The sequence below is a fragment of the Felis catus genome, chromosome X, assembly GCF_018350175.1.
Source record: "Felis catus isolate Fca126 chromosome X, F.catus_Fca126_mat1.0, whole genome shotgun sequence".
Classification (NCBI taxonomy): domain Eukaryota; kingdom Metazoa; phylum Chordata; class Mammalia; order Carnivora; family Felidae; genus Felis; species Felis catus.
Window position 1 is genome coordinate 80,319,626 of NC_058386.1, and position 16,349 is coordinate 80,335,974.

General features: G+C 39.6%; 1 protein-coding gene across 2 annotated transcripts; it reads left to right on the plus strand.

Moving 5' to 3' along the window:
- The first annotated feature begins 499 nt into the window (after window positions 1-499).
- On the plus strand, window positions 500-15,871 carry TNMD (tenomodulin). Of its 2 annotated transcripts, XM_004000699.5 has the most exons (7): window positions 500-635; window positions 790-921; window positions 9,817-9,957; window positions 10,168-10,269; window positions 13,490-13,643; window positions 15,028-15,194; window positions 15,490-15,871. In XM_004000699.5, the coding sequence occupies exons 1-7, from the start codon at window positions 588-590 to the stop codon at window positions 15,697-15,699; spliced, it is 954 nt and encodes a 317-aa protein (XP_004000748.2). In that variant the 5' UTR covers window positions 500-587; the 3' UTR covers window positions 15,700-15,871. The 2 variants fall into 2 exon arrangements, with proteins under 2 accessions (XP_004000748.2, XP_023105044.1); XM_023249276.2 differs by lacking the exon at window positions 10,168-10,269.
- The last annotated feature ends 478 nt before the right edge of the window (window positions 15,872-16,349 follow it).

Below are 16,349 nucleotides of genomic sequence, written 5' to 3' on the forward strand. Positions count from 1 at the left end.
CTTTTAACCCTGTTTTTAATTAAAATTAGTTGATAACATATTGGTCTCTGTCCTCAAAGAACTTTATCATAGTGGCAGAGGCAGTCTCTTATTCATTTCTGAATTTCCAACACCAAGTACAGTGCCTGACATTTAATATTCCTGCAATAAATATTTGTTAAATCACATGGAATTGAAATCAGGACTTCATTCCTTTTTTTTTGTTTTGTTTGCTTATTTCTGGAGTGTGCAGCATGTGTTGCCACTGATACTTTAAGTTCATAGTGAAAAATCATTTCAATGTGTCCTAGGCTTGGTCCCATTCCAAACCAACCCCCAGGACAATAGTTTTCATTACAACCTTCTGTCTTTGCCAATCAGGATGGAATTCTGTGCACAGAAGTTATATACATATATGGGTATATCTATGTAACAAATCACAGCACAGGAGCCCCCTGGGTTACCTCAGGCTCTGGTATGACATATTTGAGCCATATAAATTCAGCTTCTCCTCTGGCATCTGTTAGCTGACTCACTTGCAACTCCACCTCAGCAGTGGTCTCTCAGTCCTCTCAAAGCAGGAAAAGAGTACTGTGCGCTGAGAGAGCATGGCAAAGAATCCTCCAGAGAACTGTGAGGACTGTCACATTCTAAATGTAAGTTGATTCATATTTTTTCCCTTTTGAGCAGAAGCATGGTTTCACAGATTTATTGTATCGCAATGTGAACATTAAAAAGAGAAATCAAAGGTGATTTTGAATTTGGCTTGCTATTTTAAGAGCTGTTGTGTATTGTTTTATTCTCTCTTAGGCAGAAGCTTTTAAATCCAAGAAGATATGTAAATCACTTAAGATTTGTGGATTGGTGTTTGGTATCCTGGCCCTAACTCTAATTGTCCTGTTTTGGGGGGGCAAACATTTCTGGCCGGAGACACCCAAAAAAGTAAGTAAATGCACATATTATCTAATGCTTCTGTTTTGAGTTTGATTGAATTTAGTGCTTGACGTGTATATTACTCTGAAAATGAAAATCATTAAGTCCCTTTTGCATATATTTTCTGGTTTTATGAAGAACTGAATCAAGATTTTGCTTTCTTTCATTTGTGTAATTATTTTGGTAAAGGAAAGTTTGTTTTCTGCATTTCAGTTAATAATGATAAGAGTAGAATTAGCCATTCTTTTATAATGCTTGGGTTTAAGAAGTTAAGACTCCTACTAGAAGCAAATTTTTTACTGTAAGAAAAAATATTTTTCATCTCCCTTTCAATTATCTGGGCAGAAGTTGATGGAAAAGTAATATACAACCACATAAAAAGAAATCACCAGAAATGGCAGCAAAGGATTTTCAGGGATTATGTTTCTGACTTAATGTATTTGTTCTGAGGTCAGGCAGAAAATACCTTTTCAGAAGAAGCAATTCTCATACCTGACTTCACATGCATTTATGACTTAAAAAAAAGCAGCACTTTTCTGCTCCTCACTAGCCATAATTGTCACTGACCCATGAGATAGTAATGCCACAAGGTAGAAACAAGGGACACCAAGTCATTAATCACAGGTATCTCAGAAAACTTCTGATATTAGGGTAATTTGGTAAACCTGACTGGCCATTGTCGTTGATATTTGTGTACCTTAGTGTTATTGTTATACCCAGACTCACACACAATAGGCAAATTTAGATGTGACCCAAAGAAAGTGGTCCCTTCATGCTAACCATTTCCATTTAAGAGAGAATTAATAAATGTATAAGCTACAAGGTGTGAAGATGGTTTTATGTCTTTGCCACATTTTTCTCTCTGCATGTGGGTTGTTGTTACTGTTGCTATTAATTTGTTATAATGAGATCATAATTTTTATTTGATAACAAATGTAGGAAGAGAAAGGCACATATCCAGGAGGGGGGATGAAAGATAAGAAGAAAATGGGTTTACATAGGCTACTGGGAGCCAAAGGAGTGATAAGAACAGACAGAAAAGAGTATGGATTGATGAAAAAGGAGAGGCAGTGGGGAGAAAATAGAAAATTAACTACACAAGTGTCCAAAAGAAAACAGAGAAATAAGGCATAGTGAAGGATTCTTCACTTTTACTGTCATATCCACTTTCATCTAGTCCTAGAGTCTACCTTATCAAGTTTAAGTAAGAGGGAGAATGAAAAGCAAACCAGTCCATCTTTGTCTGCTTTTTTATTTGCACCTTGTTCCAGAATGGATTTCAGGCATCACCCAATGGTTATAGTTAGCCATTTCTCTCATTCTCTCTCTCTCTCTCTCTCTCTCTCTCTCTCTCTCTCTCTCTCTCTGTCTCATCTCATCTCATCTCTTGCACTGTGCCCTGCTTCTGAACTACTTTCTGTTCACATATCTTTCTAGAGAAGCCACCTATATTCAGGCTGTCAAGGTGGGCAAAGAAATAGAGATCAGGAAGGAAACAGAAAATGAATAAGAGCGCCAAAATGCATTCCATTCCCATTCTGTTACCATTTAGCTAATTCTCTAGGTGATGTGTTGCCTCACATATTGAATATAGGGTCCTTTTGACAATTATGGGTGAGTTAGAGGACAATAAACCCTTTTGTTCTCCATGGCCATAATGTACTTAACTGAGTGTGGTAGGTAGCTAGCGCTTTTGACCACCTGTACAAGCTTGATTAAACAGTGGGTCAGATGGCCTTTTTTGTGACTGTTGGTACTGCAAATGCTATTTTGAAAGAGTTTATGTGTTTTTCTAAACGTTCAATGTTATTTGCCTCAGTACTATAAATGACAAGTGGGACCTTGCTTTTATCTTGCAAGGTGTCAAACTCACTAACAGGGCCCATGGTTCCCTCTACTTCCATATCATATCATCTTTGTTTCTCACTTCAGTTCTCTTCTTAATGCATTATAAGGAGCAATCCTGTGATTCCTCAAACCAAAACTAAAACCTAGTCAGTGCATGCACAGAAGAGGTCAAGTATGCTATGAAATAAAGTAATCCATCTTGGGATGAAGTAATCCATCTTGGGATGTACTTTTCAGCAAAGGGGTTCTCAGAAATGAACAAAATTATTGTGAGGTAATCTGGTAAAAGACAATATGTGTCCCCTGGGTCAAGTTTTCCCACCATGAACAAAGGTTATTTGTTCTCCATTCCAGTGGGGAGCTGTAATTTGTTGTCTTTGATATTTAAGTCCTGGCCTTCACCACAAGACCCAGCTGGCTCTGTTGCAAACTCAGGAACCAGCTGGAGATGTGGATGCTTCACTCAGTCCACCACTACCTTTAATTCCCAAAGAGCCCAAGAAACCATCTATGTTTCCAATGGCTGAGACTGCCAATAAGCCTGCCTCAGAGCTAACTTATGAATCCTAGGAAGGAAAAAGAAGTCAGATTAGTCTTGGAAGATTTGCAAGGGAAAAGGATCCAGGCACCTTGCACAAAGACTCTCCCCTTAAGAATATGGCTTAGCAAGAAATGTGGGGCACCTGGGTGGCTCAGTCAGTTGAGCTTCTGACTTCGGCTCAGGTCATGGTCTTGTGGTTTGTGGGTTCAGGCCCTGCATCGGGTTCTGTGCTAACAAACAGCTCAGAGCCCAGAGACTCCTTCGGATTCTGTGTGTGTCTCTTTCCCCACCACCCCCCGGCCCCCGCTCATGCTCTGCCTCCCTCTGTCTCTCAAAAATAAATAAATGTTATTTTTTTTTAAAAAAGAGTATGGCTTAGCAAGAAACAAAAGTTAACAAATTAAAACCCAGGTTCTTCTGGGCTTTCCTTTACAAGCCTATGGGACCTGTGGGAACCCGTGGAGACAGAATTGTTGAATTTGTTGTGCTTATGGATGGACTGATTTTTTTTGTTGTTCTCCTGGGGCTTCCTCCAAGCTCTTAGTGTTTGCTCCTTCAGCCTCCATCATAGCTTCTCTTTATTTTGCTTTTCTTTTTTTTTTTGACATCTGTTTATAATAAACAGTGTTTATTTAACATCTCACATCTGATGTTGACATTTCCATGCCAGTAAGTCCTCCCCCTCCTTCCATTACCTCCCACCTTGATGTGTACAAAAGACCCAGATGCTTGATCCCAAAGTGAGAGTAAGCCATGCTTGATTCCCTCTCCTCACACACCCCAGGCATAAACACATGTGCATGCATGCATGTGCAAATGCATACACACACATACACACACTCCAGAAAGTGAAAAGCATCAAAATGAAGTGAAATGAAAGGGACTAAACCTAGGGGAACAGCTGCACTCCCTTACAGGCTCCAGGCCCCTAACCCACAACCACATATAGGAGCCACTTAAGCTGAATGAAAGCCAGACCATCAAGTGCTTGTATTCAGCTTTCTCAGCCAAACGGAAGGTACCTATTAAGTCCCAGAGATTTTGAGAGTGCATCACAGTGAAGCTCCACTTCTAGGCAGTGACTGCCCAAGGATCTTTGAAGCCAATACCCTAGAGAAACATTCTTCCTTTAAAGTTCCCTGCATTACACATTTAACTTGAAACAATTAGAAGCCAACTCCCCAGCTAATTCATCCAACATGGAGAAAGCAAGTCATAAAAATCCCAGCCCTTATATCAACAATCTATAGATGTAGCACAAACCTTGTAACCTATCCACTCCAATCCTTTGTAAGATGAGGCAAAAGGATAATAAATTAAATAAATGAAATTCTGCCCTTCCTACCATATCCAGGAACTACCTGGTGACTTTAGGACTCTTTAGAAACTGTAAATCCTAAGGCCCACACAGCACTCAAGATTACTGGGGGTATCCTCACAACTCCTCCATACTATCAGTATGAGAAGAGAAGTGGTAAGGATTTGTGGGCATCCTTCTGCCTTCTCCCCACCTCAACTGCAAATAATCAAGACAGCATCACCCAGGATTGCCAGCTCAATATCATCGTATGCTGAAAATCCTTTGTTCAGAAAAAGCACTTCCTTGCTAAGTCTGGATCTAGCTTTCCTGTGCCTATTTCTCTAATACTAGCATTGGCCAGAGACCCATCTTCTTCTTCTTCAATGCCTCTTCTAGGCACATAAAGAATAAAACTCTCTTTCCTGAGTTTTCTGGGCTTTCCTACACAGCAGTTTGGTGGCTAAAATGTGGGTCTGGAGAAGCATTCATACCCTCAAGGAAAAAGTTGGAGTTATACCTGGAATCTCTTTAGCAGAGGGACTGAGCTTCACCAGATGGTGCCACATTGGCATTTTAAAAAAGAAGGCTTCTCTTCATTTTATTTTCCTCCCAAACCATTGCAGAAGGAAAGTCCACCCTTATACAGACAGCAGCTCTCACTGGGCCAGTTCTTGCTGTAGGTTATTAAGAGGTTAATACCAATCATGTAGATGAGAACTCTGGCTACTAATGGGCACATTCTGATTTAGTCCCTCCATTCTACCAGGCAGCATTTGCTGAGCAACTTACATGGCACCAACAAGGAAAACCTGGCTCCTCAGAGGGAACTGTCTTTTAGAGGCTGAGAGTGGGACTGGAGCTGTATAGGGAAAGTAGCCCAGGTGATCAACAGATAATAGCATAGTAGCAGTCCAATCATCAACCTGATAGGTATTAGTCCAAATCTGAGCAAAAGTAATTTTGTCAACTATTCAACATTGCATCTGGCAAGGAGTGGGAGATAAAGATGGGAACTGAACTTCCAGAGAAATTTGGTGACTTGCTCAAGGTCACACAGCTTTTAAGTGGCAGAGTTGAGGCTAGGACTAGAACCTGGTCTAAAGATTCTTTCTACTATTCTTAAGATGCATATAAGAATGAGGGGTAGTGGGGATAGTGGGTATGGGAAAACTTCCCAGCCAACTTGAGTCTGTAGATGAAAGAAATGTTTTTTTTTCCTCATTGAAAAAGAGGAATGTTTGTGCTGCTTATGCCAATTTTTTTCAGGGCTGAGAGCTGGTGATTGAAGATGCAGAAGTCCAACTTTGCATAAGAAACAATCTGTCTGCTCTGTGTTGGTAAAGAAATACCCAGAGGCCCTTTAATTCCCACAGGCTAGGTTGGTAATAAAATGGTACAATGCATTCCCTTCCCTTCCTTCCAGCCTAACACCTGATAACCAGCTATTCTGAGCATGTATTTCACCTTTGGAGAGTGTACCTCATAAACAGTAAAGGATGAAGGTGGAGAGAAGAGCAGCTAGATTAATCACAGGCTTTAAGAAACAAACTTAAGCCAAATGTCCTCAAATCCCTTTCAGGAAAGGCTAAAGGCACTTGCCCCCAAAATCAATCCGTCACACTGGGGTCTGAGGCAACAGTATTTTTTTACAAAAACTAATCTCAGAGATTGCCACAAACTGAGGCAAGAAATGGAAGACTGTGAAAGAGGGAAGTTAGGGCTCATTTGTACCTGAGTGGAGGATTTAACTGGAATGAGGAAAGAATGTATAAGGGCCAGGGAAGAGAAATGAGTTTGGTTTTGCTCCATGTTTTCTCAGTGTGGTCTTCTTACATCTCTCACCACCTGAACTTAACCACATATCTATTTCATTTCACTTCTGAGTCATATCCCACTCCATAGGCTTCCCTGTCCCACTCCAGTGTCCTTACAGTTAAGATGAGACCTATGTGTGGGTAGAATAAGAACGTATCAGAGTGGTGCTGGAAGGATGCCCTTGCCTCTCAAATATTTCCTATTCCTGGTGTCATTGTGCTTAAAATCCATCATTAGTAATTCATTCTTTTGACTTAAGTATTTCACTCCACTTTTTAAAGAGATAAATACCAATCACAGTCATCTTAGTGTGAAATCATTTGTCAAATTTATTTTTTCTTTGACATAAGGGACCTGAAGCGCCATGAGATTCTTTGATGTCTAGACAGGAAACAAAAGGATAGAGGAAGATGGGAAGAAGGGGAAGGACTAAGAGAGTACAAAGGAAACAGGATATGAAAAGAACAGAAAAGGGAACCTAGAAACGCCAATAATTAACTTTCCCTATTTGCCAATTTGACAGTAGTGTCGTCCTCATCACAGTCTGTCCTTGCTCTGTCCTTCCTGAAGTAAAGCTGAGTTGGGGACAGTGTGAGATGAGCTACTGAGCATCCAGTCATACGTTTCTCAGGCCAGTCATCCTGCCTCTGCTATAGTTAGTGCCTGGAAAGGACAAAACCATTTGGTCCTTTATCTCCAGAAAGACCCTCAGCCCCTGAGCCATTGAGCTTAGTAGAGAGAAAAGTACTTCTGAGGCCAAAGGCATGAGCTCAGTCTTCTTATGGGCCAGTGGCGCTTGCATAGCCATTTCCCAGGCAATGTGCTCCACAGGGACCTGGGCGAGACAGTATGTCTGGATTTGCTCAAACCCATCCCCAAACAGCCCAAAGTGGGCCACCAGCATCATCTTCCTAGACAAGGACAGTTTGTTCCAAAAGGATACTTCCGATAGTAGAATTCCATCTGGGTGAATATATAGCTTCCCACTCCTACCCCTTATCCAGGATTCACACGTAAATGAAGTCATTATGATCCCACTCCATTTAGCAGCCTATCATTGCTAAAAATAAGCCAATAATCTGGTTAATGAATGTGATCAGAATGGACCCCTTCTCTCCCACGAAATCAAACCAAACCAAAGAAAAACCCAAAAAACCTCTTTGAAGGAATGTTGAAAGTAATCAAGATCTGCTGAGCTTGGCAGTTTCCAATAGTTTTCATCTAGCAAGGTGTCCAAGTGAAGTGCATTGCCAACAGTGCAGGAAAAGTCATTCCACAGAAGTACACTGAAATTCTAAATGTCACCGGTATGGTTCCATAGTCTTCTACCAATGATTGAAAATACAGCCTGTATTTTTTTCTTTTGCCCAGGTAGGCAGCATTCCAACATCCCCTAGTCTCTAACCTCATTTTTCCATGCAATAATCCATCAGTGGTGCTGCTCATGAAACAAACACCCCACCCCACCCCCAATGACTAGTAGTGTCGACATTTGTCTCAACAATGTATAGTACTTCTAAAAAAATTCCCTCCCTTTAGGAGATCTGACAAGACTGGATCTGAAGTAGATGCCTCTCTCCTCTACTTAGGTCAGGCCTACTTAGAGTTCAATTTCTTGCCATAGGTAGACATTTCTCAAGCTGCCTGCAGAGCTGAAATTGAGGAAATATTTATAACTAGAAGCAAATAACAAGCCTAAAGGAATTTGTTTGCTACCTGTCACAAACCAGGCCAGAATTCCTGAGTTAACTCTGCAGTTGCTGGAAGGTTGTAAATACCATTTTCCTTCCCCCTTTAAAGTATGGTGTCTTAAAAGACCTTGCAAATGTTTAAAATCTCTTTATGAAGCTGAGAATTTGTCCCTGGTGGGAAAAACATATGCTGTAAAGTTAATATTTAATTTAGTATACCCAGTACTTAAGTACTGACCCTGTCCAAGGCACTGCAGAGCTACAAAGAGGTAAATGACATTATTGCTTCCTATTCAGCAGCTACAAAGACTTTTAACACTTGAAGCAACATTGTTTCTACAAACCCTTCCAACTTCTTTTTCTAGTTGAGCTAGGGAGAATTTGACCAGGTTAAACTAACATTCAGTCACAGACACCCGCAGACATTAAAAAGCATCCCAACCCAGTATAAGCTCTAAAAGGCCTTCTGTCACTGGAAGCCATATCATTAGAAAGCAACACTGGCTCTATAAATGACTTGTTTTAGGGGAATTTTCATTTACCAAATGTTTTTTGTAAGGAAAACTAAGTAGGAAAAAACTTGATAGCAGGAAGCATCCTAACAACAGGAATAAGAGATTTCCACCTGGCACCATCAGGTCTGGCTTGGTTTGTGACAGGTAGCATATTACTTTAGGTTTGTTATTTGCTTCTAGCTGCAAATATGTCATCAGTTATGGGTAATGGGCTTACTCCTAAACTGGGACACTTGATGGGACTGGTCCTCTTGGTCCTAAGAAAAAATTACCTCTTGTAGACAGCCAGAGAGAATCTGGAGTTTTGCTTCAACCACTCAGGAACAACCTGATAAAGAATCCTTTTCAAGGCACTATTCTTGTATGATACTGTATTACTTAGTGCAGGGAACTTGACACAATTGTCGAATTCTATATATATTCAAGTATAATATATTTCTACATATATTCAAGTATAATATACTTGAAGCCAACTGAATTACGTTTGGAAAACAAAACTCAGGAATAAACTGAGTGGGTTTAGTTAGCCCATAAAAGAGACGGTCAGGGGAAGGCAATAAATGTATCCTGGAGTCGAAATGGAAGGAAAAGAAGCAGTTGAGGTTAGATAAGAGTATTACCTAATATTGGCTGAGGAGAATGGTCTTCAGATTCTAAAAAAGACCCAAGACTGCTGAGGCAATGTTAAAGTCCTGGTTAGATAAGGAGATAAAGAGCAATACCTAAGCATTCTACATGTGTTCAAATCTGTTTCTCAGCCCCTAATGAATTTCATAGGGAGAGGGGGTGAACACTACTTGGAAGGGAAGTGGTAACTTAAAGAAGCAGCAGCAGTTTTACATGATCCCTCTGCTTAACATAAGGGAAAAATACTTTACAGGCTGGTTTGCAAAAATATCATTCACTATTTAATCAAGGCTGCCAAGAAAAAATGTTGGAATTTTAGTGATTAGTTCAGCAACTTGGGTTGAATACAAAATACTGGCTCTGAAAGGATCCCCATATCAGCTTCAGTGCCAAGAAGCACCTCACTTTAATCTTGAGTCTCAGAGAATTCCCAATGGTAAGCTGCTGAGATGGCACCTCACCACAAAGGCTCCAGAAACAGAAGGTGCCCCAGATATTACCCAATTAAAGTGTCTTATGAAGGGACACACTGAGTATCTTAGAGCTTGTTTTCCTCTGTTCTTCCAGACATATGACATGGAGCACACTTTCTACAGCAATGGAGAGAAGAAGAAGATTTACATGGAAATTGATCCAGTGACCAGAACTGAAATATTCAGAAGTGGAAATGGTACTGATGAAACATTGGAAGTACATGACTTTAAAAATGTAAGTTGGTTATTTCACCCCTCAAGGTTTCCCACTTAAAATATTAGAACATTTGAGTCAAGTTAAAAAATAGCCTTTAGCCTCCACTGAGTTTGTAAAACAAAAGCTTTCCCTTTGAATTCAAATTTTGCCATCCTGGGGCCTTAATAGATCATGGACCTCATTAACTGTCACTATTTCAGGAAGGTCTATTTTTTTGTCTGTTTATAGGGTTACACTGGCATCTACTTTGTAGGTCTTCAAAAATGCTTCATCAAAACTCAGATTAAAGTGATTCCTGAATTTTCTGAACCAGAGGAGGAAATAGATGAAGTAAGTAAGAATATTAATAGTGGTAGGAAAAGCCATCATTTATTGGGTGTTAACTATATGCCAGACATTGTACTAAATGCTTTACTCTCATTTGATGCTTACAATGACCCTACAGAGAGGTGCTATTATTATCCCCACTTTCCAATGAGGAAACTGAGTTCAGAACCAAAATGTGACTTTTCCAAGGTCACACAACTAGTGAGGAGCAGATTGGGATCTTGAACTTGGGCCTTTTGAAAAACGAAAGTTCATGCTATTAGGAGCAACACTATACTTTTATACCTGGGTAGCCATTAACATTCTGTACATTTGCTTCTAAACCAAAGATTTCTAGTAAGATGTGTGAGCCAGAGGAACCAAAGCAATCCTGCTTAAAGATAAAGTCTTAAAAAGAAAAGTCCCAAGGCCACCTGAGATCCTTGCCGCTTTTTTTTTTTTTCAACGTTTATTTATTTTTGGGACAGAGAGAGACAGAACATGAACGGGGGAGGGGCAGAGAGAGAGGGAGACACAGAATCGGAAACAGGCTCCAGGCTCCGAGCCATCAGCCCAGAGCCTGACGCGGGGCTCGAACTCACGGACTGCGAGATCGTGACCTGGCTGAAGTCGGACGCTTAACCGACTGCGCCACCCAGGCGCCCCCCTTGCCGCTTTTATAACACTGTGGCATTCACCTATTTAAAAGATTCCTGTTCATTCACTTTACCATTGTATGCTAGACTCTGCTAATGAAATAATCTGCATTTAACCTCACTAAGAAAGGCAAAAGCAAAGAAGGTAAGAACCGCAGTGTAATAACAAATTCTCTGAAAACATACTGTCAGGCCAAGGTAAGGCAACCTAAGATACTGGTGCAATCACTAAATGGCCCCTGAAAACCTAGTGGGTGATGGAGGATTATTCACTAAAACACAACTATCATTAAAGCCCTTGAGGCTCTTAATGCTTTCCTGATATTCCTCCTGTAACTAAAGTATGTTGCTATCAGTGAAGGAATAAGGGGAACCTTAGCTAAAGCCATATTGTGGCAGCATATTCCCACTGTAGCCAGAAAGAAACAATTATTTGTTTGGTTTATTTGGTTTTCTTTTAGTGTTTAACTGGCAAATGTAAAATGAAATTATGGCAATGGCACAGTGGCCTCTCTATGTACTGTAAAGACCTCTTTCTTCTTTCTCTCCCCCATTTTTTCACTATTTTCCTACATAGCTCTTTCTATTTTAATTCTCATCTACCCATTTATTTTTTTCTTCCCTTTTTCTATTTTTTGGGGGGTGATGTGGGATAGGGAGCCCTTTATCCTTTCCTTTACCCAAGTCTCAGAACTGTCATTGGCTCCCCCAGACATGCCACTGGTCTCCTTATGGCCAGGGAAATTACAGACCCTTGTTACTAGAATTTCCAAGGAAAAAAAGAAACTTTCCCAGAGACAATACTGTGTTCTCAAGGTCTATGGTAGTGAAAAATTTTGGTGATTAAAAAAAAGCATAAATTCAATGCATCTGAGGAACAGAACAACTTCCAGGATATTAGGAATTACTGCCTAATTAGGAATTAGGCAAGGATAAGATGAAGGGAGAGTCAATAGGAGAAAAAGGCAGTACATGTTGCTTTTTTTTTTTTTACAGAAAATAATGTAAACATTTGAGTAGGGCCAGGCAGCAATAAAACCTTGAACTAATACAACAGGATTTATTTTTCTGAAAAAGATAAAGGCAAAGGCTCATAATGTCTCATTTTGGCCCTAATTTATTCTTCAATTAATTTTGCCAAATCTTTTAAATAACATAAGTATTTATCTCATGATAGTGAGATTACTTTTATCTTCAATTATATATATTCAGGCTACAGATTTTTTATGAGTTAAGTTTGCAGTTCTGGATGACAAAATCCCTCTTATTCTGTTCTCACCACTGTATCTATGGTTTGCGCATGCTGAACATACAGAGCAGGTATATAAATAGCCCTGATTTTGCTAACAAAGCTAGTCAGCATACCAACCTCATTTTCTACAATCCGTTTCAACACATCCCAAGGTCTTTACAGACTCAAAGTTGAAGAAGCTAAGACTTGAGAGTTTTAAATAACTAGGGAAAAATTATAGAAAGCCATATTTCAGAGAACGTATTAATAAAAACACTGAAATCATAAAGCTAGAAAGAAACAAAAAAGAAAAATAAAAGCCTTATTAAGAGTAGGGAAAATGTCGGGGTGCCTGGGTGGCTCAGGTGGTTAAGTGTCTGACTCTTAATCTTGGTTCAGGTAATGATCTCACAGTTCATGAGATTGAGCCCCACATTGAGCTCCACACTGTCGGTGCTGGACCTATTTTAGATTCTCTCTCTCCCTCTCTCTCTGCCCATCCCCCATCTGCTCTCTTTCCTTCTGTCTTTCTCTCTCTCTCTCAAAATAAATAAATAAACATTAAAAAAAAAATTTTGAAGAGTAGGGGGAAATGTCAAGGCCCAAAAGACAAGTGAGTAAGAAAGTAGGTACATAGATCAACTACTTCCAATACAAGGAAACTGAAGAGAAGGCAGTGTTCTTGACAATATAAGAAAAGCTACCTAAAGAAAAATACACTGTGAGACAAACTCTAAGCATCTAGAATGAAAAGAGTAAAACAACGGTAAGGCCAGTGAAGTCACAATCTAAAGACTGGACTGTAACACACAAAAAAAGACATCTTTCACACTACAACTAGCCACCATTAACAGGCAAATCTTGTAAAACCAAAATAGTAAGTTCGATTGCTATTTAATTGATCTCACCAGTTTGGATTATAGGAGTTTTTTCAGCTTGAGATCAAATCCTGCTTGCAATCTTAGTTGCAAGCCTAAAACAAGGCAGGCACTCACAACATCCATTTAAAAGAGCAAAAACAAATGTAAATCACTCAGGGTTCCAGAAGCCCAATTAAAACATATATGGCCCAGTGGGAGGCCCAGAAAAAACGATGGATAACCTTCCTAACTGTAAGTGAAATGGTAGCAGAGCAAACTCCTGGTACAGTGACTAGCTTTACTGTTAGACCTGAGAGAGGGATCAATTTTTAACTCTCTCAAAGGCACCTACTGTATGCACATACACAGCTAGTTCACAGACAGCCCTGGGATTGGAATTGTTATCCAAACTTAAAATAGAGTGTTTTCCAGTATTCCATAATGTCTCACTCATTTTATTAATTTCTCTGCCTATCCCCACCCTGAACTTCTCTCAGAATGAAGAAATTACCACCACTTTTTTTGAACAGTCTGTGATTTGGGTCCCAGCAGAAAAGCCTATTGAAAACCGAGACTTTCTGAAAAATTCCAAAATTCTGGAAATTTGTAATAATGTGACCATGTATTGGATCAATCCCACTCTAATAGCAGGTATGACCTCCTTCTCCTCCTCCTCTTTCCAAAGTCAGTAACAGGTTAATTTTCCCATCATTTAGAAACTACATTTCTAGGAACACAAATGATCAGCTTGTATCTTAGATGAAACTGTATATGCTCACCACCAAGGGAGGAAGGAATTTCTCACAGCCAAGTTATAAATCAGATAAATAAATGCTGACAGGCTTTTAAATATCCCAGCAAAGTTAATGCCACCCTAATGTGACTAGTGATAGCAAAAAACTAATCTTTCTTTGCACATCTATATTCATTGCAGTTGAGATATCAGACTATTGCTCAAACCACTGTGTACCCAACCCAAGAACAGACGAGAGAAGCCAAAACAATTTTCTGTTGTCACAAGAATGATTCTCTGTGTTGACTGGTGGCATTCTCCCCAGAAGACAGGACAGTCATTGTAATACAAATTTCTTTGTGGCTGTTTTAGGAATCACTATAAAAGTAATTGAGGGCTAGAGATCCACAGTAGAAGAGGTCAGCTCTCAATTTCCAATCAGCTCATAGAAAAGGCAAAGGTCTCTGGACGTCTTATTCCTCACAGCTAATATAGAATTTGACCTCCCTCATTCTAGACAGAATAAATTACTATTTATTCAAGACAGACCACTCTTACCAAACCAAGAAGCTATTGGTACTTTTTGGCAGCTTAAAAAAAGAGGCAACTAAAGACAATGTGATATTCTGGATTGGATGCTAAAACTTCTGCTTCAACATTCTTTTTCTAAAAGACATTAATGGAAATAATGATGAAATCTGAATAAAGTCTATAGTTTAGTTAATAGAATTGTATCAATGCTAATTTCTTAGTTTTCATAATTGTACCAAGGTTATTTAAGATGCTAATGTTAGGAGAAACTGGATAAAGGGTATATAGGAACTCTGTACAATCATTGCAACTCTTCTGTAAATGGAGGATTATTCATAAATAGAAATTAAAAAAAAAACATTTTAAGACAGGAAAGAGAGGAGAAAGCAGGGGAAGACAGAGGGCACTAAATCAAATCCAGCAATCAAAAAATATTTACTCAGCACTTATCAAAGGTAAAATCATTGTTGGGAGACACCTAAGTCCCCTCTCCTGGTTTTTAAAATTAGGGTGCTAGTAAGGCAAACAGTAAGTATTCAATGCCAAATGAGCAAAGAAGAGATCTGCGTACATGGGAATAGTCAGATTTGTTTGGGGGGAAATCTCTTTATAATTGCAGCTGAAGGAGTTTGGAAAAGTGGTTCATGCTTGCCTAAATGATGGCATTGACAAGATAATGAAAATCTCTATTCCCAACACCATAACCCAAAGACTTCTTTTGGGAACCATTTGCGAAGGAGGTGCATCAAAACTTTGTGTTTATTCCCTTAGTTTCAGAGTTACAAGACTTTGAGGAGGATGGTGAAGATCTTCACTTTCCTACCAATGAAAAAAAAGGGATTGAACAAAATGAGCAGTGGGTGGTCCCTCAAGTGAAGGTGGAAAAGACCCGCCATGCCAGACAAGCAAGTGAGGGAGAACTTCCAATAAATGACTATGTAAGTTACATTCATGTCACTCTGTTAGAGGGATAGCAAAGAGCCCTCAAAAAACTCACTACCCCTTAGATCTAAGTCATTAAAAGGTGCATGGTCATTGTTTTCACAAAAAATATTTAAGAAACTTGTAATCCCTAAGGGGCTCATTCATAATCAATCTTGATCAATCTTGATCAGACTAAGGAATTTAGTTTCTCACCAGTCCCCAGTTCATGTAGTCTTATAGTCCTTCCCTGCTTGGTGGGCCTTTTCTTAGTGAACCTTACCCTCCAACCACGGTTTATTCTTCTTTCAGACTGAAAATGGAATAGAATTTGACCCCATGCTGGATGAGAGAGGTTATTGTTGTATTTACTGCCGCCGAGGCAACCGCTACTGCCGCCGTGTCTGTGAACCCTTGCTAGGTTACTACCCATATCCATACTGTTACCAAGGAGGGCGGGTTATCTGTCGTGTAATTATGCCTTGCAACTGGTGGGTGGCCCGCATGCTGGGGAGGGTCTAATGGCAAGTTTGAGCTCAAGTGCTTAAACTTCTGGCAGCCAACATATAATAAATGCATGCTATTCAATGAATTTCTGCCTATGAGGCATTTGGCTCCTAGTAGCCAGTACTCCAGAATTACTTGTAGGTAATTTCTCTCTTCATGTTCTAATAAACTTTTACATTATCATCAATGGCCTGATTGCTGTTGAATACACTAGGTAAATGTTTACTAAGAATATTTCCTGCAACTGAAATGGAGTAGATCTGTCTAACATGGATGACAATGATGAAAACTTGCATTGTATCAGGTTTGGGGAGTAGGAAAGGGCAAAGAATAAGGATTCTCAAATATCGTAGTTTACTACGTTGTATTGAGAAAGTAGAAATGAGGGGCTGATGATAAAATGTCCCCATAATTGATGCATAAAAAAACTTGTCCTCTTGTGCATAGCCCCAGTGTTTAATTATCTGAGAGACATATTGTGGTCTTGCTCAAGCATCTGTTAAGCTGCTGGCTAGGCAGTAAGTCACAGCAGGCCAGCACTAAAATGTTCCAAGTGCTCAGACTCAGCAAAGGAGAAAGGTAACCTAGCAAAAAGGGTCCCAGGCTCTCCTCCAATAAACAGGAACTCAACTTTGGACACATTCAACATTTATAACCTTCAGTCT